Source organism: Euprymna scolopes, chromosome 26 (genome assembly GCF_053919585.1).
Source record: "Euprymna scolopes isolate OS-2025 chromosome 26, ASM5391958v1, whole genome shotgun sequence".
Classification (NCBI taxonomy): Eukaryota; Metazoa; Mollusca; class Cephalopoda; order Sepiida; family Sepiolidae; genus Euprymna; species Euprymna scolopes.
Window position 1 is genome coordinate 98604106 of NC_136507.1, and position 24683 is coordinate 98628788.

General features: G+C 38.5%; 2 protein-coding genes and 1 pseudogene across 6 annotated transcripts in view; all 3 read left to right on the plus strand.

The window, feature by feature from the left end:
- The window catches only part of LOC145248301 (long-chain-fatty-acid--CoA ligase ACSBG2-like), a 107557-nt gene that overhangs the window by 60081 nt on the left and 22793 nt on the right, over positions 1–24683 (plus strand). For all 5 annotated transcript variants that reach the window (XM_080110188.1, XM_080110191.1, XM_080110192.1 and 2 more), the window contains 5 exons: positions 14963–15164; positions 16676–16777; positions 19119–19166; positions 21802–21969; positions 24344–24525. In XM_080110188.1, coding sequence (XP_079966314.1) covers positions 14963–15164; positions 16676–16777; positions 19119–19166; positions 21802–21969; positions 24344–24525 — 702 coding nt within the window. The remainder of the gene's footprint in view (positions 1–14962; positions 15165–16675; positions 16778–19118; positions 19167–21801; positions 21970–24343; positions 24526–24683) is intronic.
- LOC145247780 (uncharacterized) lies at positions 1843–7344 on the plus strand. Its single transcript, XM_080109422.1, has 2 exons — positions 1843–4369; positions 4431–7344. The coding sequence occupies exon 1, from the start codon at positions 1843–1845 to the stop codon at positions 2815–2817; it is 975 nt and encodes a 324-aa protein (XP_079965548.1). The 3' UTR covers positions 2818–4369; positions 4431–7344.
- On the plus strand, positions 7890–8021 carry LOC145248476 (U2 spliceosomal RNA; annotated as a pseudogene).

The window sequence follows — 24683 nt, forward strand, 5'->3', positions numbered from 1 at the left end:
TTTTAATTGTAATTTTTTCTTTAAACGAAATAAATTAAATATAAAGATCAAAGTGTAGTATCTGTTCTGTTACGAAACTTGATCCACCACCGGGCTTTCGGGCTAGGTTAAGGTGCTTTTTCATACTAACTTTTGTTAGCAAGGACTGACTCCCTCCTTTGGGGAGTCAGGACCGACTCCACATTTGTGGGAGCTTGGACCCGAAAACTGATCCCCTATTTTGGGAGACTGGAATCTCGGGACCAACACCACTAGCTGGTAGTTTAGACCTTCTTTTTTCGTTTTTGCATGCGTTTTTTCTTCGTTCCGGTCTCTTCCCTCTTGAGACAGGGGATGGTCTAATTTCTCACCACTTAATTGCCTGAGCAGCACTCTGACCTGCTAGGCCAAAACTTTGTCTATTTTCGCTGCTCTCCCAGTGGATCGAGCAGACAGGCTTCTCTTTCTCACTTCCGTTGGGGTAGTTAGTGGGTAGAGTGACGTGGAGTAGGGTGGGTGTTTCGTTTTTGCTCCCCTTTGTGGGCAGAAATGTCTATCCCCTCTCTCTCTTAATTGCGACACGGCACTCTGACCCGCTAGCACCCACTGCGTCTTTCTTCTCTGCTCTTCCCCCTCGCGGGGGGATTTGAGCTGCTAACCCGACCTCCCCGTGAGGGGAGGTCAAAAACACTAATCTCTTCTGAGCCCGCTCCTCCCCCTCCACCCCCGCCATTCCCCTGGGTTTTCTTTTCTCCCCGCTACACTTTGGTCCGTGTCAGCGGCCAGTGCTACCGCCACAATGCCAGGCAGGAGGGGTACGTCACCCCAAATGCGCAACATCAACCCCGCAGACGACTCCCCATGTGAGGGAGCCAATGCATCTCCCGGCAAGACGGCGCCAGAAGACAAGGTAGGGCCCCAGCGCGCGGCGACCTTGAAAACAGATGAAGGGGTAGGGCCGCAGCCCGCGGCGACCCCCAGAATACCACCTGCAACTACTCCCCACGAGGGCAACCCGGCGGAAAATGCAGACGCAAGAACTGCAGTCGAGGAGTATGCAGAAGGAGCTACACCAGCTGCACTCCTGGACACCAATCCCACGGGAAGTAAGGCGGGAAATCAATCCCCCGCTCCCCAAAAGGGCAACACCCCAGTTGCAGCAGAGGATATGGAAAAAAGGCTCCGACGAAAAAACCGAGGAGCTATTTAATGCCACACTAGCCTCGCTGCAATCACTTTTTGATGAAGAGACCAGCGTTCCGCCCTCCAGTACTCCCCAAGAGGGCAAGAACGAGAAAAAGGAAGCCCGGGAAGGGGACAAGAAGCCAACCAGTAGCAACCAAACCACACTGGTGGGAACGGCTCCCCGGACCACAGCACCTGCTATGCCAACGCCAGCAGCTGGGAATATAACGCCAGGAGGGGAGACACCACCTACTCCCCAAGAGACGGCCACCCAGCAGCTAAGAAAGAAAAAGAGAAAAGGGAATGACCCGGAAAGCAGAGAAAGCCAGCACGCAATATCCAACGCGGATTGGCCAACTCTGACTAGTAAAGGTCAGACCCCCGAGCCAGCAACTCCCACAACGGCAGTTAGCAGAGAGGTGCCAGCTACGCCCCCCCGTCCCTGGACCAGCAGACTCCCAACAGGACGGTGGATCAGCATGGGGCCCCAAAGAGCAGCAGAGCAAGTTGACACTCGAGGACTATCGGAAGCTGTTCGACTCCACGTACAAGGAGTACACCAAGGGGAATGACATCCAACCCCTTCCAGGACAGGTCGAGGGCTTACAGAAGAGGGTCCTGTCACTGATTACATCCGATGTCAAGACGAGTAGCCTCACGGGTGTCAACAAAGACACAATGGTAAACGTGCTGCTGGAGCAGAACATCCCGGCCAACTACATCTGCAGAAGAAGCTATGCGCAGTGGGATGTTCTGCTTCCCACCCCCGAACATGCGATCAAGCTGTCCAGGACCAGTCACCAGAGCAGAAACATAAAGCTACAGCCCATTTACATGAACAGGAGGAGGGCAAATGTTTCTGCTCTGAACGTCCCCTGCTATATAGAAGCCCAACAACTGGGGGCCATCCTCCGTCAATACGGGGACGTGGAGGAAGTCACGCCAGTCCGCGGTCTAAGAAACATCATGACTGGGGACTATAAAATCCAGATGGTCTTGGACAAAGCGGGATTCTACGGCATTTCGGCCACTTTGAAATTCGGGGAGTGGACGCTCTCCCTAATAGTGGAGGGGAGGAAGCCCCATTGCTGGCATTGCCAGCTACAAGGCCACATGGCCAAAGACTGCCCAAAAAAGAGTGGGAACAAGAACCCAACAAAAACGCAAAGCAAAGTTGCAGGGCCAGTCAAAAATACACCACAAGTCTCCATGCCCGCGCCAGCCACAAGCCTCCCAGAAGCACAGGAAGGTTGGTCGACGGTCACTAAAAAAGGGAAGACAGCTAAAAAAAAACCACCCCCTCCAACAGTGACCAGAGACCAGCCAGAAAACAAGCAAGAAGGCACGGAAAATATGGGCACGCAGGCACCCTCCTCCTCAAACAAGAAGTTACAAGAGTCTGAGGAGGAGGTCGCATCAGAGGAAGAGGAGGAATCAACAGCAACACTGAGCACGTTAGAGATCAGGAGGGCCAGGAGGAGGAAAAGCCGGAAGATGCGAGCTAACCCCCCTACCCCTACTGAGGAAGACACTTCCAACAAAACACAGGCTGATCCCGCCGTCATCCCACCACCCCAGCAGCCCGAACAACTCTCCCACTCCCTCCCCAAGGCCCCCAAAAACTCTATATGCCCCCCATCCTGTGATAAATGACCCCATCAAGAGACTGTGAAAGCTACCCCGACCCCACCCCCCTCCTCCCTCCCTCAACCTACAGAGCCCTCTCCCCCAACAACCGCGGTTCGCAATGAGCGAACGAAAAAAACTCCCGTTCCTGCCAGGAGGTAGGATCTGCGAACCAGACCCACACCAAACAATACCGGACCTTAAAGGACAACAAAAGGTCCGGTATAACAAGCTGAGGAGTCTCGCCTATGTCGGCGGGGACAGCGTCGCAGACCCGACCAAATTCAGAGACGCTCCCTTGTTGACCACTTTTGTTAGTCAACAAGGACGCAAGGACTCAAGCCCTCTGGGCTATGATAGATGCAGCGAAGGATGCGATCCCGGGCTAGCAGCTGGTGGACAGGGACCATCCTTCATTGAACAATTTTTTTCTACAAATGTGAGGGCAGAGTCCCCGTGTACATCCACCCCTCTTTCTACAGGGCACTTAAACTAACCTTTCCCCTGGACGTGTGGGGTGTGGCCAAAGACGGAGTACCCTCATCAGACCTACTTACCGCCAGCCTCGGCCAGGCCTGCCACGTCCTCACTGCCAAGGATTTCAGACCCGTCTGTGACACTGAATAAGGTAAGTGAACATGGCTTTGAACTTGGCTACATTGAATGTGAGGGGCATCAGGTGTCGAAGCAAGGCCTCGCGCGTTGTGAAAGACTTGGTGTCCCTTAAGGTAGATATTGCCGCTATCCAGGAGACCCACTTTATTTGTGACGAGGATTGTCAGGTGCTGGTGAACGATTACGATGTTTACTCAGCATATGGCAATACTTATAGTCGTGGAATCTCCTTGCTAGTGAGTCAGACCCTGTCAGCGTCGGTGAATTTTGTTCACGCTGGCGAGGACGGGCGGCTAGTTGTTGTTGATGTTGCCGTTAATAGTAGTGTTTTTCGGATTGTCGCTGTTTATGCTCCCAATTCTGCTGTAGAGAGGGCATCCTTTTTTCGACGGTTGGAGGGCTTCTTAGTGGATCCGGAACGGGTAGTTCTAATGGGTGATTGGAATGCAATCCTTGATCCCAATATAGATAAGGTCGGGGGGACTAGTGGGTCGGTGCGGTGTGACAGCACTCTGTTCGACCTGATGGCCTCGTGCAATCTCGTCGACAGATTCCGTCTGGATCATCCGGGGCGGGAGATGTGGACGTGGCATCCTGGAACGCCTTCCCATCCAAGTACTTACTTGGATCGGATGTTAGTTAGAAGAGGTGACGTAGACTTTCTATCGTGCCCCACATTCCACTTGTTAGGAAACTCGGACCATAAACTCGTTATGGCCCGTTAAGTGCTAGGCCTAAACTAGCCGGATACTGGAAGTTCAACAGCACCTTGTTGGTGTTGGAGGACTACCGGTTGAAGGTTAAAGAATTAATTCAGCGGGCTTTAGTGGGAGCGGTTACAGGGAGTAAGTGGTGGGTTAGTCTTAAGGCCAAAATTAGGCGCTTCTCAGTCCAATACAGCCAACACCTCGCGTTAGATAAGGCTAAGGCAAAGAAGCGCTTAGAGGATAAGCTGACCCGGGCGGTGGAGGGGGGGGGGCCCTAGAGGTAGCACTAGCTAAACAAGACCTCAGCCGCTTGGCTAGCGAATGGTATGAAGGTCAAGTAGTTAGGGCTAGATTAATGAAAGTTTCCAACGAGGCTGTGAATGTTGACGCTGTTGAGCGTAAGGCTGCTTTAAGGCGCGGTTCAGACGGGTACATTCGTAAAGTACACAACCTGGAAGGACACGCCCTAGTTTCGACTCTGGAGATCTGTGAGGGGTTTCGGGAGCATCTATCGGAGCGCTTCACCCAACTACCCGGACTCAGGGTCGAAGAGTTTGGCAACTATTTGGCTGACTCGCCCCGCTTCACGGCAGCCCTGGCGGCTAGCTGTGATTGTCTTGTTACTGAACATGAGGTCATTACTGCGTTGAAGCAGGTCGGCTACAACAAATCCCCGGGGCTTGATAGTTTACCCTACGAGTTATACTTGAGGCTGTCGCCCATGTTGGTTCCTATTCTGAAGGATATGTTCAACCATTGGTTTGCTCAGGGTTCCATCCCTGGACAGGTGACCAAGGGAGTGATCACATTGCTGAGGAAAGGTCAACGGCATGGTGGGGTGGAAAATTTCGACGATTTTAGGCCCTTGACTCTGCTAAACACAGAGTTATAGATTTTGGCAAAGATTCTTGCGAATCGTTTGCAGGTTGTCATCACTGACTTGATCGAACCGGACCAGACTTATGCTGTGAAGGGGAGATCGATTCAAGACAATTTGCATTTGATACTCTCGATCATAGAGGGGCAGAAGACGACGCCGAAGCCGCGCTGATCAGTTTAGATCAGTCCAAGGCATTCGATAGGGTCGACCATCGGTTCCTGGGATCTGTGCTAGAGGCCGCCGGATTTAATCCGGACTTCTGCAAGTGGATTTTTGTCCTGTATGATAGGCCGATGGTAGCGGTGCAGATCAACGGTAAGCTGTCGGAGTCATTCGCTGTCTCTCGGTCGGTGCGTCCGCTGTCGCCTCTGTTGTACGTCCTGCCGTTGGAACCCCTCCTTCGCAAGTTAAGGGATGAGGCGGCTACACCAGTCCTGCGCGGAATAGCTCTCCCTGGAGACACGAGCCAGGGTTTCCACATTCGCTGATGACATCACCGTGTTCGTGTCTTGCCACACGGACGTTCAAGCAGTGGTCGAGGCGCTTGCTCGATACGAAGAAGTCACAGGGGCCATCTTCAACCGCAGCAAGTCTGTCGGCCTGCGGTTGGGGGCCTGGACCGGGGTAAACTCACTTCCAGGTATTTTCAGATGGACCGGTCCGTATTCTCGGTGTCTGGTTTGGACCGGGACTTCAGCTGGAAAAGAATTGGTCGGAAGTATATGGCAAGGTCAAATCGTCGGTGGAGACTTGAATTGGAAGGAAATTGTCCTTGAAGGGTCGGGCGGAGGCGTGTGCTACATACGTCTTTCCGCTCATCCTTTACCGATTGTCTGTACTTCCTCTCCCTGCAGAACGACTAACCCGCTTGCAAGGGCGCCTCGATTCACTATTGTGGAACGATGGTAAGCATTATGTCTGCAGAGAGGTCTGTGTCCAGAGTCCGAGCGAGGGAGGCCTGGGTCAGCCCAGTTTCTTGTGTCATAGAAATGCCGAGAGATTGGCTTTCCTGGGTCGTTCGCTTGAAGAAGACGCTCCTTGGGTCCCTGTGGTTGAGAACTCGTTTCCCAATCTCAAACCCAACCCCTCGGTAGAAGGTCATCGTAGACCGAGGGGGGAATCTAAGTTCTTCTCCGAATGCCGGACTCCTCTTAGAGCTTTGCTGGGGACCAGTGTCCTCGATCAGCCAAGAAAGAAACTTTATCGGGAGCTAGTGAAGGGGACCGCGAAGGATCCACTTTGTAGGCGGATGGGATGGTCGATGGAGGTTTTCCGTTCTCATTGGAGTTGGGCGCCGGGACGGAAGATTCTGAACAACTCGGAATTTTCCCTCACCTGGCGACTGGTCCGTAACGCGCTGCCCCTTCTCGACGAACTCTGCCGCTATAAAGAACATACGAGGGGCTTCTGTCCGCGCTGTGACGAACGCGAGCCTGAAACGATCGGGCACGCGTTTTTTAGTTGCAGCCGGATCCAGCCCTTATTGGAGTACGTCGGGGCGGGGTAATGGCTCGCATCGATGCCGAATGTCCGCTCGATCTCGACGAAGGTTATTTTGTGTACAACATGGAGCCGCGGTTCCCCAGGGAGGAAAGAATGGTTTTCCTGGCGATCCTGGCAGTAGTGTGCATGGTGATTTGGATCACGCGCCTCAAGTTGGTCCGCGAAGGCACATCTGTTCCAGATCGGGATCTGATCGTTTACTTTAAACATTTGCTTAAAGTAAAGATCAGATGCGATTGGAGGAGGTTGACAATTTGACAAGAGGTGGGTGCACAACACTAGTTTGTGCATCCATCGAGGAGCCAAGTTTCAATACGTGTTCCCTCCTTAAGCATGGCATGGGCAGTGCTGGGTCCTTCGGAACCCATCCCACTTAGGTTCTAGCTAAGAAAAACTTAAGAAGACTCTTGACTGGTGGTATAAATGAGATCCTGTTCCTGATTTTATTTTTTGGTACTAGAGAACCTCTGAGTCTGCCCATCCCCTTTGTGCCACATCCTTGCTTTTTCAACATCCCCGGTCACTCCCCTACTCAGAGGTCACCTTCCAACCCCCTCCACCCGTTGCTTTGTTTTCTCCCACTTCCATTAAGATATTTTCCCCAATCCCCATTAGGGATCGCCCTGCTTGTTTTCGGTTCCCCCGGAAAACAGTGGGGGGGGGGGTCTAGTCACCTAGATTAGTACAGGGGGGTCTCACTAACAACCCAGTAGGATTTATTTTTTGTTTTTGATATGAACACTTTTGATTAGTTTTCCCCACTCCACGAACAATCTTTCTCTTAATTCAAAAACTTTTTATTTTCTAATGAAATTGAATTTTATTTTTTCAAACATGCACACACACACAAAATTTTTTAAAAAATGCATACACAAACACACAGACAACTGTTTATAAATTGTAAACATGGTTTTGATTCTTAAACGCTGGGGATTTATTAGTTAGATTAAGATCCGTAGAGTGAATGAGGTATTTTGGTAAATGTTGCCAGTAAAGAGTAAGACTCCAAAGTCTACATTTATTACTTTTTAATCACTTTAGTCACAAAGACCCTGAACCCTTCCCCTCCCCAATTTCTTGTAGGGCCTTGTGCCTAATTTTGTTGTTTAAAAATCTTTTGTTTTTTACTTAATTGTATTTTCAAAATTTTAAAAGCAATAAAATATATAAACAAGATGAAAGTGTAGTATCTGTTCTGGCAGATACTGCAAGCAAAGACCATATGTAGGGGCAACTCCACATAAGACCTTGGTCAATGTAGGGGAAACCCTTCATACCAATTGTCACTATCCAGCTCCCCTACTCCCCGGGGAGTTGGTCCCCATTTCCCTTTCACTCCTCACATTAAAAATCTGCCTTGTGCCTAATTTGCTCGGTGGGGGAGCAAATAAATACCCATTTCTTGGCCTTTTGGCCAAGATCAAAGTGTAGTATCTATTCTTACATGCTGTACTTGTTTGTAACTTTGTGATATAAAGTGGGGGATCACTTGTCTGTATTAATTTAATGTAAAATGATCACCCACTTTACAACCAGTCAGTTTCAAAGCCATTCAAGTCATTCTCCAGATCCTTCAAGTTGTTTTTGAAGGATTCCAGTTATTTTTTAAGCATTCAAGTCATAAGATAATTCAATTCATCCTTAAGTTCATTAAAGTCATTCTAAGTCGTTTACTTTTTATTCAAGTCTTCTAGCCCATTTTTCGGTCATTTTAGTTTATCTATAAGAATTTCATGTCAATCCTACATTCACGCATTCATTCATTACACGAGAGCACGCGACTAATGGCTATCGGCCTTGTTTTCTTCAATTGTCTAATTTTTTCTGCACTCACCCATTCCAAATTTTAATATTATTTTATCAATGTATCTTGATTGATTCATCGTAATAAGTCCTTTTATGAGTAAATTCTATACCTAAAAACCATGATATTTTGCCAAGATCAGTCATTTTGAATTTTTTTATTTAATCTATTCTTAACATCGGTCAACATTGTCACAATTTGATGCAGTTAAAATATCATTGACTCATAAAACCAAAATCAGTAGTTTGTCTTTTGCTTTGGTTATATAAACAGGTGTCAGCTGGGCATTGTTTAAATTGTTGTTCAATCATATGATCATGAAATACTGTATTCCAACACAGAGCGCTTTGCTTTAGACCGTACAATGATTTGTTAAGCTTCTACACGCAATTTTTATTTTTCATTATGAATCCCTCTAGAGGAGTAATATAAATTTCAGTCTATTGGGGCATTTAAATATGCATTTAAGTTCATTTAATGGATGTTTAGGTCATATTGCGATGAGATTTACAATAAAATTCTGATTGTCGTTAAGTTTGTGGTCGGTGAAAACGTAGAAAAATATTCTATACTGTAAGTATGCTCTAGCAACAAATCTAACTTTGTACTGGTCATGGCCTGATGCTGTAGTCTTTTTTGTAAAGACCCATCTTGTAGAAATTACCTGTTTATCTTTTGGGAGAGGTACTACCGAATAGGTATTTCTGCTGAAGCATCTATTTCGTTATTCATTGCTATTTTCCATTGATCACTGTTCTGAATTAATTGCTTCTTTAAAGCTTTTTGACGTATTATCCATGGAATAGCAATAGTCGATTTGATAAACTTTCAAAGTGTCAATCACAAAAAATCTTTTTGGATAATGTTCGACTTTATCATTATGGATACTCTTATCCCCATCAATTTCATTGTCGTCATTTGTTTTAGTGATTTAAGGAAATATAATTTCATCCTCTTCATATGTTTTGTCTTCGAAATTAAATGTCTGTGAATCTTACACATCAGACTGTTTTTATTTTTCTCTGGAAAAAATACTAAATTGGCTGGACTGTTTTTATCATATCCAAGAGACCTACCTCTACTGGTTTCAATATTTAATTTGCTCTTTTTATTTATAAATGCAAAGTAAGTTGAACCAAATGCATGCATTCTACTTACATTTGGTTTTCTACGACAGAAAGCTTCATATGGGGTTTTAGATAGTCTTTTGTTAAAGCCCCTGTTACATATATATGCAACTGCCATAAATACGTATGACCAGAGGTTTAGGGAGTTTTAATTCAATGAGTAGACATCTTGTCATTTCAAAAAGTGTCTGCCATGATCTTTCTGCAGTTCCATTTTGATGCGGTGATTTAGAGACCGATTTTCGTGCTTGATATGGTTCAATTAATAAAGGTTCAAATTCTTTATTAGTGAATTCTGTACCATTGTCAGAGCGAATACACTTTACTTTACTTTAGGGAGCCATGTCGTCTAGATACTTTTTAGTTGCTAGCAGGGTATCAGATTTGTTCTTTAAAAAATAAACCATTATTAAACCAGAATTGTCTACAAAATTTAATGTATATCTGAAATTTTCTCTGGCCATCGGTTCCACGGGACCATTCAAGTCTCAATGTACCAGTGATAGGATTTTCTTGGCCTTCTTGTCTGGTATCTTGTTTTAATATTTCGTCATTTTTTGCTGCGTATAAACGTTGCAGTTAAAGTTTTTTGATGTTTTTGTTTTCATTCTGTCAACCACATTCGGCAACTTTTTTATATCTGGAATATTGTAGTACTCAAGAATTTTATATCATATCTGTATTCATGGCAGACGGTTTTTGATGGGACTATGCTGTTGAAATAAATCTTTAATTTTCTTTAATGTTGAATATAGTTCCATTCGGGTACACCAGTTTTAATTTATTGGGGCTAAAGTTTATATTTGCACGTTGTTTAATGGTGGCTTGTACAGAAAATATTTTGTTTAAATTTTGAGATTAGAAGAGCGTTTTCCAGAATATAGAAACAAAGTTCACCTTTATTGTTCCTTAGCGAGATTTTAGTGTCGCCTCTTTTCAAAACGATATAGTTTACTCGACTGCCGTTGGCCAGTTCTACAAAATGATTCTGAGGCTTAAAGTTGGGATCAAAATTGATAAAATCAGATTACTTCATAATTACATGTGCCGTTGCGCCACAATCGACAAGAAAATTGTTTGTTGAAGCGTCAAACATACATGAAAATAAAAATGCATGTTCGCTAACGGAACTCTCCATATTTTTAATGGAGTTTCTTTTGAAAGTCTTGTATCTACCTTATAAACTCTTGTGATTAGGTTGCCCACAATTATAGCAAATAATTTTTGTACTTTTATTAGGAGAAAAATTGTTTTTGGCAAAGTTGCGGTTTTTATTCCAGGCATGGATATACTTTAATTTTGGTGTTTTTAAGTGTGCATTTTTAAATTTCATATTTGTAGATTCGTTTTTTTTTTTTTGTTTTTGTTTTTTTCTGTGATCATTTTCTCAGTTTCTTCATAACTCCTGAGTGCCACCTTGAATTGACTAAAAGTTATGGGTTTTTCTTTCTGGGTTATCACCATGGCTTGAAATCACTCGGTAACCCTTTAAAGACCATGGAGATTAACAGACTGTCACTAATAACTTTGCCAGACATTTTTAAAGAATTTGCAGAGGTTTCGGCTCTTATAATATAATTTGTAATCGTCTCGGCTTCTATTCGTTTTAGAGATGTCAGTTCAGTATATAAAGTAATAATTTGGGGTTTTCCTTTCGATAAGTAATGTTCCCTTAATATGTTCAATGCTTTGCAGTCATCGTCCAGGGCTTCTCTCATTACCAGTGATAGACTTCAGTCATCTAAGCACTGTATTAATTCTGCAAAGACAGTTGAATTATTTTCAATAAAGTCGGGGTCATTTTTTTTTTCAGGTTGTGCCTGAATTACTTTGTGTAGCTTTTGAATTCGTAAATATCTTAAAAATTTCAGTTCCCACAACTCAAATTTTGATTCTGATCCATCAAGGTAAAGTCTCGTGCTGGCCGCATAACCTCTTGAGTTGGAAGCCATGTTTAGTTTCAGAACAATTTTTTTTTTTTTATGGTTTTTATGTCATCCTGGAGATAAGTTTTGAGTAGACAGCTGTTCTGTACAGGTTCCGGACTTTATAATTTTGTAGCCAGAGAGCAAAAGATTCTTTCCGTGTTGACACGAAGAAAACATATGCAAGATTGCTAAAAAAGGTTTAACTTTTATGGAGCAATTCTGGTTTCTGAATGGTTGGTAGCAGAATGTGAATTTGATTCATCAGTTCCTTGCAGCAGTGTTTATAAAAAGAATCTTGCAACTGTGAAGGACCATACCCCCATTATAAGTCAAAAACATTGCAACACTAGTTTATTTTTTTTTTTTATATATATATATATATATATATATATATAAACACAATATTATTTATCTCCTTTCCAGGGACGATCAAACACGAGGTTAAGTGTGATTTAATAGAAGCACACATTGACCTACAAAAAATGTTTCGCCAAAATGGTCGGCATTCTCTGGTAGGGGCTACCCTGGTGATTAGCAATAAACTAGCCTTTTCTTAGAGAGATGGTAAGGCCTCAGAGAGTGAACTGATTTGTATCATCTATGATATGAAGGTCACCTGTCTGTTTAAATGTGTGCATGTTTGCCTAAAACTTTCAACAAAGGCAACGGATTTTCACAAGGTTGGTATCGTTTTGAAGCTCACCCTCCGAGCAACAAACATAAAAAATTGACTAAAAACATCAATTCCTTAATCCTCAACTGGGCACTTTTCTACAAGGAGGGGTGGGGTTACTTTATTCACTGGTATTTTCGAAAGTAATCCCCTCTTTTCAACTAGCCTTTATTTAAACAGTTGTCACTTCTGGTTTGAAAATGGACGCAATGGCAAAGATGTCGTTTTTTTTGCAATGCTGGGCACCCAGGCTAGTAATTTATATAAACTAGTCAAAATGATTTGATTTAGGAGAATATGCAAAGGCTTCATGAGGTTTCTAGGTTATAATCACTTATGTAGAGAGAAATATGAGTCTGGTTTTGTTTTGATTCTACATCTTCGGTTCATAAAAATATTTATGTTGAATTGGGTTGCATATGTCATGCGATGCATGAATGTTCATTAATTAATAAAACTTCAAAATGATCATTCGATCAGATTTGAAGAACACGGCAATGTACATAATCGACAACATTCATATATGAATCAAAGTTTTGGCGTCGGAGTTTTGACTCGTAAGCATTTTGGTAGTTATAGTTTGAATTTTTAATCTGACTTTAATTATAACTTAATATTTGTAAACTTTTAAATGAGCTTATTTTTGAATTTTTAAGAATTGGAGTCAGAATTGAAATTTTAATAATACAAGGAAAAGCATTGTAAATGGACAGTTCATCTGTAGGCGCTTTGGTTGAAATGTAAATGGACAGTTCATCTGTAGGCGTTTTGGTTAAAATGTAAATGGACAGTTCATCTGTAGGCGCTTTGGTTAAAATGTAAATGGACAGTTCATCTGTAGGCGTTTTGGTTGAAATGTAAATGGATAGTTCATCTGTAGGCGCTTTGGTTGAAATGTAAATGGACAGTTCATCTGTAGGCGCTTTGGTTAAAATGTAAATGGACAGTTCATCTGTAGGCGTTTTGGTTGAAATGTAAATGGATAGTTCATCTGTAGGCGCTTTGGTTGAAATGTAAATGGACAGTTCATCTGTAGGCGTTTTGGTTAAAATGTAAATGGACAGTTCATCTGTAGGGGTTTTGGTTGAAATGTAAATGGACAGTTCATCTGTAGGCGCTTTGGTTGAAATGTAAATGGACAGTTCATCTGTAGGCGCTTTGGTTGAAATGTAAATGGACAGTTCATCTGTAGGCGCTTTGGTTGAAATGTAAATGGACAGTTCATCTGTAGGCGCTTTGGTTGAAATGTAAATGGACAGTTCATCTGTAGGCGCTTTGGTTGAAATGTAAATGGACAGTTCATCTGTAGGCGCTTTGGTTGAAATGTAAATGGACAGTTCATCTGTAGGCGTTTTGGTTGAAATGTAAATGGACAGTTCATCTGTAGGCGCTTTGGTTGAAATGTAAATGGACAGTTCATCTGTAGGCGCTTTGGTTGAAATGTAAATGGACAGTTAATCTGTAGGCGCTTTGGTTGAAATGTAAATGGACAGTTCATCTGTAGGCGCTTTGGTTGAAATGTAAATGGACAGTTCATCTGTAGGCGCTTTGGTTAAAATGTAAATGGACAGTTCATCTGTAGGCGCTTTGGTTAAAATGTAAATGGACAGTTCATCTGTAGGCGCTTTGGTTGAAATGTAAATGGACAGTTAATCTGTAGGCGCTTTGGTTGAAATGTAAATGGACAGTTCATCTGTAGGCGCTTTGGTTAAAATGTAAATGGACAGTTCATCTGTAGGCGCTTTGGTTAAAATGTAAATGGACAGTTCATCTGTAGGTGCTTTGGTTGAAATGTAAATGGACCATGCGTCCAAAAATACATTGACTGAAATGTGAATTTGATGTATACTTGGATTGAAGCTACACTAAAAAAACTTAAATATTACTGAAAGCTATGACCAGATTGATAAAGATGCAAATTGTAATTATAATTTTCTGATGTTTTTTATGCTGAAGTATGTTGTACATTTTTTATGCTGAAGTATGTTGTACATTTTTTATGCTGAAGTATGTTGTACATTGTTTATGCTGAAGTATGTTGTACATTGTTTATGCTGAAGTATGTTGTACATTGTTTATGCTGAAGTATGTTGTACATTGTTTATGCTGAAGTATGTTGTACATTGTTTATGCTGAAGTATGTTGTACATTGTTTATGCTGAAGTATGTTGTACATTGTTTATGCTGAAGTATGTTGTACATTGTTTATGCTGAAGTATGTTGTACATTGTTTATGCTGAAGTATGTTGTACATTGTTTATGCTGAAGTATGTTGTACATTGTTTATGCTGAAGTATGTTGTACATTGTTTATGCTGAAGTATGTTGTACATTGTTTATGCTGAAGTATGTTGTACATTGTTTATGCTGAAGTATGTTGTACATTGTTTATGCTGAAGTATGTTGTACATTGTTTATGCTGAAGTATGTTGTACATTGTTTATGCTGAAGTATGTTGTACATTGTTTATGCTGAAGTATGTTGTACATTGTTTATGCTGAAGTATGTTGTACATTGTTTATGCTGAAGTATGTTGTACATTGTTTATGCTGAAGTATGTTGTACATTGTTTATGCTGAAGTATGTTGTACATTGTTTATGCTGAAGTATGTTGTACATTGTTTATGCTGAAGTATGTTGTACATTGTTTATGCTGAAGTATGTTGTACATTGTTTATGCTGAAGTATGTTGTACATTGTTTATGCTGAAGTATGTTGTACATTGTTTATGCTGAAGTATGTTGTACATTGTTTATGCTGAAGTATGTTGTACATTGTTTATGCTGAAGTATGTTGTACATTGTTTATGCTGAAGTATGTTGTACATTGTTTATGCTGAAGTATGTTGTACATTGTTTATGCTGAAGTATGTTGTACATTGTTTATGCTGAAGTATGTTGTACATTTTAAGTTGATAAAATTTGATTTGTTTTCAGTGGTCTTGCTGTTGGTATTTACACAACAAATACTGCTGAGGCGTGTGCGTTTGTGGCTAATGACAGCAGAGCTAACATAATGGTTGTGGAAAACCACCAACAATTACAAAAAATTCTTGAAGTGAAGCATAAACTGCCTCTGTTGAAAGCTATTATTGTATATTCTGGTGAAGTGGCTGTTAAGCAACCAAATATTTATTCTGTAAGTAATTTGAGTTTGCTTCTAATAAATATAAGGCATTTTTTTTATGAACAATTATAAAAAATTTATTGTAGGGATATTAAATTTAATTTCTGAATAATTTAATTATACTTATATATATAATTTTTTTTTTTTTTTTTTTTTTTTTTAAGTATTTATAGTTCATGAAAATAGTTTTTTGGAAAGTAGATTTTTAGTTATTTCTATAGAATTATTTTTATATTAAAGTTTTTATATTGGAAATAGTTTTTTTTATTGAAAAGTTTTATAGTTTTTTATTGAAAAGTTTTATAGTTTTTTATTGAAAATAGTTTTATAGTTTTGTTTTATTGAAAATAGTTTTATAGTTTTGTTTTATTGAAAATAGTTTTATAGTTTTGTTTTATTGAAAATAGTTTTATAGTTTTGTTTTATTGAAAATAGTTTTATAGTTTTGTTTTATTGAAAATAGTTTTATAGTTTTGTTTTATTGAAAATAGTTTTGTTTTATTGAAAATAGTTTTGTTTTATTGAAAATAGTTTTGTTTTATTGAAAATAGTTTTGTTTTATTGAAAATAGTTTTGTTTTATTGAAAATAGTTTTGTTTTATTGAAAATAGTTTTATAGTTTTGTTTTATTGAAAATAGTTTTATAGTTTTGTTTTATTGAAAATAGTTTTATAGTTTTGTTTTATTGAAAATAGTTTTATAGTTTTGTTTTATTGAAAATAGTTTTATAGTTTTGTTTTATTGAAAATAGTTTTATAGTTTTGTTTTATTGAAAATAGTTTTATAGTTTTGTTTTATTGAAAATAGTTTTATAGTTTTGTTTTATTGAAAATAGTTTTATAGTTTTGTTTTATTGAAAATAGTTTTATAGTTTTGTTTTATTGAAAATAGTTTTATAGTTCTGTTTTTTTTTTTATTGAAAATGTTTCAGAATGTTTTTATGAGGGTTGATAATTTTGATTACTATTCTCATTTTTATATGCATAATATTTCAGCTATAACATCTGGCCTTCTGTATCTTAAAGAACTTTAAAACCTAATTGGTTAAAAGCATTGGCTAACAATCACTTCTACATAACATTTTTCTGGAGATGAAAAGTTGAATAACTGAAAAACATAACTTTTATTTGATAATGGCTGATGGAATAAAAACAATCTACCCCCTGAAATGGCTCGGTTCATAATTTCATACAGATTAGAGATTGGTAAGATGCACCTGAAGGGCGGATTATATTTGCCGAAACGTTATGAATATAACAAACAAATGAAAACTAGTAATCAAAAATTTACTTGCATTTATTAAAGAGTATTTGTAATATAATTATTAGTAAAAATGTTCGATGTCATTTGTTTAAAGTATTCCTAATGTAGAGAAATATTTATCACAGTTGATTGAAATATTTTTTTCATAACTCAAGAAATGTATGAACGTTTTACATATTTAACGTTTGTATACGCAATTTGTTTGGATGACATTTTGTTATTCATCTATCGTTTTTTTTTTTTCACTCTGTCTTTTCCAGTGGCAAGAAATTATGGATATTGGTCAACAAGTGCCTATGTCAGCCGTCCATGAAACCTTGAAATTAACTGCTCCAAACAAATGCTGCTTGCTTATTTATACGGTAAGTGTCAACATTTACGTAAACAAAATTGTTTTTTATTTATATATATATATATATATATATATATATATATATATATATATATATATACACACACACACACATATATCAAATGCAGTTAAAGGTATCTCCAAATCTTAATACAAATTGTTTTTCTAAGGTCGCTGTTTAGATTCAAGCTATATTAAGACTTGTGGTCAATGTCATGCTTAACATTCAAATGTTTTCCTCTTTTGGATTCTGTTTTGTTATAAGCAGAATTTAGATAAATTTTGATTCCCATCCGTTTTTGTAAACTAGTGATATATATTTCAAAATTATACATTACATATGCAAGTGATGTACCCTAGTTTCATTGACACAAATAGATCTTTACTGTTTAGAAAAGGTCCTCAACACGAATTTCAAATCCTTAGCAGATCATAGAATAAAGAAAATTTGAAAATGAGAGCCAATGTTTACCTTTTATTGCTTGAATTCTCTCAAGTGTCCCTTTTGGAGAAAGTACACTTTATGGGGCCTGTCTATATGAGTGTATGGGCCTTAATTTAAACTTATTTAAAAATAACTTGATTACTGCTTTTGATGATTGTTTGTTTCTATGGTGTATTCATATTTAGAAGTGATGGTGTATAATGTAATTTATAGACTAGCAACTGGGTTCAATTCTGGTGTGGCCGACTGTTACTAATTTACAGTGGGAATGCTTTGATTTAAAGAATTTGTTATATTTATATTAACTAGCAGTGTTTCTTTCCTAGAACTACCCAGCAGCAGATTAGAATACCATGGGACTGCTTCTCAGCTAACTACAATATGGTCACTAAATTAACTCTTATCCTCAAATGGCCTCTGGGCCTTCATAAGTGATTGCTTAGTAATAAAAAACATTTTAATGGTGAAAGAGTGCTTATTTTTAGTATAAAATAAATATAATGCATATAGTTTTTTTTTTTTTCTTAGAAATGACCTGAGTGCTTAAGAGCGTCTTTTTTTTTTTTTTTCTCAAATAAATAATTTTTTTTCTCAAATAATTACCATATATTTCGGCATATAAGGTGACTCTCAGATAAGATGAGGTACAAAATTAGAGCAAATTTTAATAAATTTATCATATATCTGTTGTATAAGATGACTGCTAATTCACGAAGCCTAAGCTAGAGATTGCAACACCCGGCATCTTATGAAATATTGGTTTTAAAAAAAAATTTTTTTTTTAATTTTAAGGGTTATCTTATACGCCGAAATATACGGTAGTTTGATCGTTCACAGAAACCCTAAAAGTTTAATAACTCTCCAGTTTTATTTCGGCACTTGGGACATAATTTCTTTCCAATGTTTTCAAAACTTATTTTAGCTGTGATACCTTTGTGACACCTTACCTTTGTTATAACGACCGATATCTAGATCTGATATCCATAATGACATGGTGCACACCATAGGATTGCCCTTCATAGTTCATTTTTAAGCTCTGGGTTGTTTAATTCAGACAGTTAACTGCTCGATATTCAATTTATCTCACTTTTCCATGGCTCTCCCCTTGTGCTAAACTTGCCGGCAATTGAATTCATTAATTTGGCCTTTATTGTTAACTAGCAGGGGGACCTGGCATTGCCTGGGTGTTTGGAGGTGTAAAAGAAAGTGTTTGTAGGAGGGAGGCTCAAACCCAAAAGCGGAAAAGAAAGTGGAAAAAGAAAAATGAACTTTTCCCACTAAGCTACAAAGCCATAGGAAGTGAAAAACGTTCAAATTTAGCGATGTCAATCAAAAAATTGACTTGCTAGCAGGTGCAGAAACGAACGTTGGCTGAAGGCCAGTTCAGCTTTCCGCAGTTTCTTTTGTTTGTTTCCTCCCATGATGTTGGGGAAACCAAGCTCTCCAGAAAAAGGGGAACTCTCAAATGAATAGCAATTGTTGGATATGAAGGGTATTCTCCATATTGATCAAAGCTGATTGCCTTCAAGACGTCCTGGCACGAAAGGCCGCTGACGCCTTTGCATCGGTGAGTTTTTCTTTATTTATACAAAGAAAAAAAAACAAAAACAAACGCGCGAAAGGACGGAATATCGTGAATTTTATAAAAGTCGATCAAAATAAATCTAGAGATGACGTCCCTTCGCAAATCGTAGATATTATGATCTAGGAAGTATATGAAAAGTTGTTGTAAAAAATAGTAACCCTCTTGAGACCCCCCCCCCCGAAAAAAGCCTTTGCTGGACATACAAAAACATGCGCGCCACTTCTGTCTCATATATATATATATATATATATATATGAGAGAGAGAGAAAGATATTATTTTTGTTCATTTTATTAAAACAAACTTTTGTAATTCTTTTACAGAGTGGAACCACTGGAAACCCTAAAGGAGTAATGATGAGTCATGACAATGTAAGTATAAAAATATATCTGACATTTTAAGAGTTCTTTGAATCCAATATCAGAATGAGTTTCCCATTTTTTAGTGGAAATTTTTCTTTTTTTAAATTCAGAAAAAATCAATCCATCATCTAGAGTCTATTTTTGGCACATTTTTACAGTCATAAAATGTTTCAATCATAGTCATTTGTTTTCCTAGTTTTGCATATAAATTACAAAATATCTGATATTTCCCCCAAACCTCTGGCCTTGATGGAAAGGAGACTAAAACTTGCTGCTATCGTTTCAAATGATTTGAAATAACAGCAAGGGGAGACTTGATTCCAAATATTTATCATCTGTCATATCTCCCCTTTTTGGTTTTCATACATAAAGTAAATTTTAGTTTATAAGGATATTCATAATCGTACCCTATTTCTAAAAGAGGGGAGATATAACAGGAGAAATATTTGAAATAAAGTCTTCCCTTGCTATTATTTCAGATCATTTGAAACCATAATTTTTAATCCCCCCTCCATCAAGGCTAGAAGTTTTGAGGAAATATATATATATATGAGTGATATAAGTGATTTGTTTGTCTGTTTTTCAAGTACAGGTTTGAAACTTGATATATGGGGAGTTCAGACCTGGAACATTTGACTCTTATCCAGTAAAAACAGCTGCTAAGGGGTCAAAATTGGAACTTGACAATTTTTTTTTTTTTTACAAAGTTACCAATAATCAAGTTAACTTAAAATGCTCATCTCACATGTGCAAATGTACATTTATACGTTAGACTGCATTAATTTTAAAGGTTGTGATATCCATCTATTCTTAGTAGATAGATAATGAATACTCTTGGCAAGCTAAATATTTTGGTTTCGATTCGAGCTAATTACACAAGTCATATTTTTATTTATTTTATTTTTTTAAATCACTACTATATATTGGATAAAGCATAATAATCAATAGGGAATTGGCTCTAATAATAATAATAAATACGAAATCTGCATAAATTAAAATGTTTTTAAGTATGTTACGACTGCGCAACACCGGGCAGCTTGCTAGTTTTTATAAATTAATTTCTACCAAATCACTGGAGCCTTACCTTCTGTTTTTTTTTTTTTTTTTTTTTTTTTTTTTTCCCCTCTACTGAATTTGATCTTTCTTCACCCACCCACCCCCCTTTTTATCTTATCTTGCTTTTCCATTTTATGACAGTTCTGTCAAAATTAAAAATGTTAATTTCTCACAAGCCTGAGAATTCAAGCAATTCATGATTGGTAGGGGAGTAAGATATGTTTTCTTTTCTTTTTTTTTTTTTTTTTTTTTTTTTTTTAAATTAAATGACTTTCTGCCCTATTAACATAAGAAAATGAAATTTTCTTTTTTATAATTAGAATTACTTTTTTTCTTTTTTGCTTAAAAATTTTGAGTAGTTTACATTGGAAAGGTTTTTGGGGGGTTTAGTACTTTATTTTTTCAATAGTTTTATAGTTTTTTTATAAATATAAATTTAATGATATTTAAATATATTAAACCTAATAAAATATCCAATGTAAAATATTTCTGAAGAAACTTTTTTCTACGGCATCAGAAATTCTTATAGATGGCTGCAAGTTTTCTATGCGAGTTCCTCATATTTCACAAAAACTCCAGGTTCCTTCCATTAGTTTTTGTGGTTTGTGCTGTCAAAAATGGACCTTTTTTAAATAGACACTACTAATAAATTTCAGATTTAAAAAATATAAGCAGTCAGTCAGTTGATAGTCTGTTTCATCAATTAGTGCTACCAAATCGGCCTGAAGATACTTGCTTCCTGGCTTAAAATGTACTAAACATTGATATTTTTTTTTCTATCTTTGCAAAACTTAATCGTGTTCTGCAAAGTCAAAAACAAAAATAATTTTCCTAATCAAAACAATGAAACTGAAATATTTGAAGTATAAAAACTTGTACCAACATGACTTGGAATTAAATAACCTGGAGAGTTAATATCTTGTTCTTATTTGGGAGTTATCACTTATCAAGACCCAGAGGCCACTCGAGGATAAGGGTTAATGAATGTAAGATGGTAGTGTAGTAATCGTTAAGCGTGTAAATTGGGTATAATTTGATTGTTTGAGGACGGCTCAACAAGAACTTGTTTACATTGGATTTGAAGGCTACTATGTTGTATTTAACTGGGAAGCAGACTAGCGAGACAGTGTTCCACAACAAGTAGTTCTGAAAAAGAAATTTTGTTTGAGTTTGCTTTTAGATTTAGGCACAGTTAGTGGGGGAAATCATATATAGTGGTTGTAGCTAGTCGAGTGTTTTTTGTGAAACCAGATCTGAGCTCAGTCGAGCACTTGCTATGAAAATAACGATAGTGCAGAGACAGGGTTGCGATGTTTCTTCTGTGGGAAAGAGGTTGCAGAGAAGAAAAAAGGGGCATCACTTACTTGGTTTCAAGCTGGTTTTGAACTCTCAAATAAAACTATTTCACCAAAATTTATGTTTTTATACATGTGCTTGCTTTTTTTCTGCTTATTGAAACCAGGTTCTAAATGTGCTATTGCTGAATGGAACTGAAGCAGATACATGCCATCTCATCTTGTTGATATGGAGATTTGAAATGTGATTTTTTTATATTTGTATTATTTTTTTATTTTTTATTTTTTGTTAGCTCACATGGACAGCGTACAGTGTGACACAGTTAATAGAAACAAATTATGGTAACGAGCATATCGTGAGTTACTTGCCTCTGAGTCATGTGGCTGCTCAGTTATCGGATATTTACCTCGCAATGACTGTTGCTGCTACGGTGTACTTTGCACAGCCGGATGCTCTCAAGGTAACGTAAAATGAATACTTAAAATTTTTAACTAACAATTGTAATCTTAGAATAATTATGACATTATTTCAAGCATTTTATTGTCATACTATGAAGATGACCTGGGTCACTAAGTGCTGAGAGTAGGGTGGATAAAAGACAAGTACAAAATAACAAACAATGAGGAAATGGCAAACCATAAACCTATAGATATTTTTAGATCATCAGGTTTGACAAATGACTATAGAAATCTGTAGAACGGATAACAGAATCAACAACACTTGACAGGGAGAGAGTAGTCAATGAGATGCTTAAAGAGGGAAGGATAGCTTCCATATAGCCGAGGTGGGGGATTTGAGATCGCAATGCTGGCTAGTTAGTTGATAGCGAGCAGCGGTTGCCGATGGGGGGACAGTTTTTAGAGACTAACGTAACCTTGATAAAATGCGGAGATAACGCACCCTCACAAGTCCAACTGTCAAATATACGTGAAACATTGGTGTTGTTTTTCCTGTTTGTTTTATTTTTATACTTGTGACCTACATGCGTTCCGTCGGCAGCCACTGGTATGAGAAACTGACAACACAGCCAATGAGAATGATAAAGAGATGAAAGTAATTCATGGCACACAGCATTTTGTGGGTGGTGGCCTATTGAACGGGCCGTATGCAGTGCAGATTATTTTTAAAATGTGATTTGTATTTGGTGCCACCAAATCAGGCTGTCTGAAGATACTGGCTTTGTATGTTGATTCCTTTGTACAGCATAGTTCACCCATGCGTGGAGTATTGTTGCCATATCTGGGCTGGTGCATCTACCACTAGTATTTCACTTTTAGAAAGTGTTCAAGAAAGAGTCTCTAATCTAATAGGTACCGCACTATCAGCCAAGCTCCAATCTTTGTCCTCTCAACTTAATGTTGCATTTCGAGCCTGTTTTAAAAGAATTTTAATGGAATCTGCTCTGAAATTATGATACTTGTGCTCCTTCGACATGCATGCTTCCGACTAACTCAACAAGCAACAAAATCCAAACCCTTCACTATTGAAATCGTTAAATGCCGCAAAGCCTTCTACTTTTATAGTTTCTTCCCACGGACTGCTAGATTTTGGAATTCTCTCCCTGCTTCCCTGACTGTACTGACATGCAGAAATTTAAATGTAATGTGAACCAACATCTCACTACTCAGCTCCCTACAATCCGCTGTTAGATGTGATCCCAAATATTAGCGCCTCCCGTTCCAAGTGACGATATGCCTTGTGTTGGTGAAAGTTAAAAAAAAAAAATGTCTTATTGGTTAACTAAGTGGATTCTTTGTGGTACTAGCATGCAAAAAATATTTACGGATTATGGATGTGCAGTTTTTTTTAGTGTTGTGATTCTTTACAATGGAGGTAAGCAGATCTTGAGGTGGTGCACAGGGTAGGAGATGACGTTAGGATCACAAATACCATTTAACTAAAGTACTTGCTCCCATATAATGAAAGCGGAACAAGACGTCTAACTGAACTCCTGATGCAGCATGCCTCGTGATGCAGATTTGCTGCTAGAATCAGCAGAAAATCTATGAAGTGAGCCACAAATAGAAATTGTCTTTGGAAGAAACGACTTACCTTGTAAACTTGTATATAATTGTGTTTATCGGCTGATTTCACTTGTAGTGTATTTCACTAGTCTCCTGATAATGGCCGGTTATCAGAAGAAAATATGCACTGTTTTGGAACCTTCCTCTCAATAGCTTTTCCACATATCGCCCCCCCCCCCCGATTGACTGATGTGAGGCCCCATTATCTTGATCACATTTAAATGAACTGTTTAATACTGTTAAGTGTTAAGCCATTCAGTAGAACAAAGATGGTGGTAGTAGATCCAGTTGGCAAAGAATCAATGTAGTTATGTATCAGCAGTGGTTCAGTCATGTCAAAACTGATAGCAAACTAACTGGAATCCAAAATTCGATATCGGTCAGAAGCTTCTCATTGGTTGATTGTCTTAATGTGTAGTTAGAAATAAGATCGTCCAAATTCTGGGAGTCATACCCTGCATAGTCATCAAAAACATTTTAACAAATACAATTGGAATTGGACATTTAATGATTTAGCATCTCCTGTATTGTCCAACAGTGAAGCATTTTATGTGTTGTGTAGTGGCTGAGCGTCTCAGCTATTCAGATGCTAGAACAAAATTTTAGATTAAAAAAAAAAAAAATTTAAAAGGGGAGTGAGCATCTTGTAGCAAGAAATTGTCACAAATATGGCACAATTCAGGTTGGGATAAAGATGGGAAATATATATCCATAATTATCAAATATTTTTTCCCTCATAGTGACAACACCAAATCTTAAGTTTCATCATAATTTGCTTTTTATTGCATTCTTTTAATGTTTATTTTTCAGGGAACATTGGCCCTCACGTTGCGAGAAGTTCGTCCAACGGTGTTCCTTGGTGTCCCAAGGGTTTGGGAAAAGATTGTGGATGGTATAAAAACTGCTGGACGTCAATCTGGCAATATGAAGAAAAAGATCGCACTTTGGGCAAAAGGTATCGGCCTCAAAGGAAACTACAGCCGAATGAATGGGTAAGTTAACAATTCTAATAATTTTGACAGTGCACAATTTTTATGTTTATTTCCGCATAATGACACATTATTCATGAGATGACGCCACAAACTTAGACCCTTGTTCTTGAAATATTGCCAATTTAGTTGTGAATCAACATTTGTCTCCCTTGATTACA

Excerpts from the sequence above, each read along its gene's own strand:
- LOC145247780 (XM_080109422.1), top strand. The coding sequence starts at position 1,843 with ATGGTAAACGTGCTGCTGGAGCAGAACATCCCGGCCAACTACATCTGC.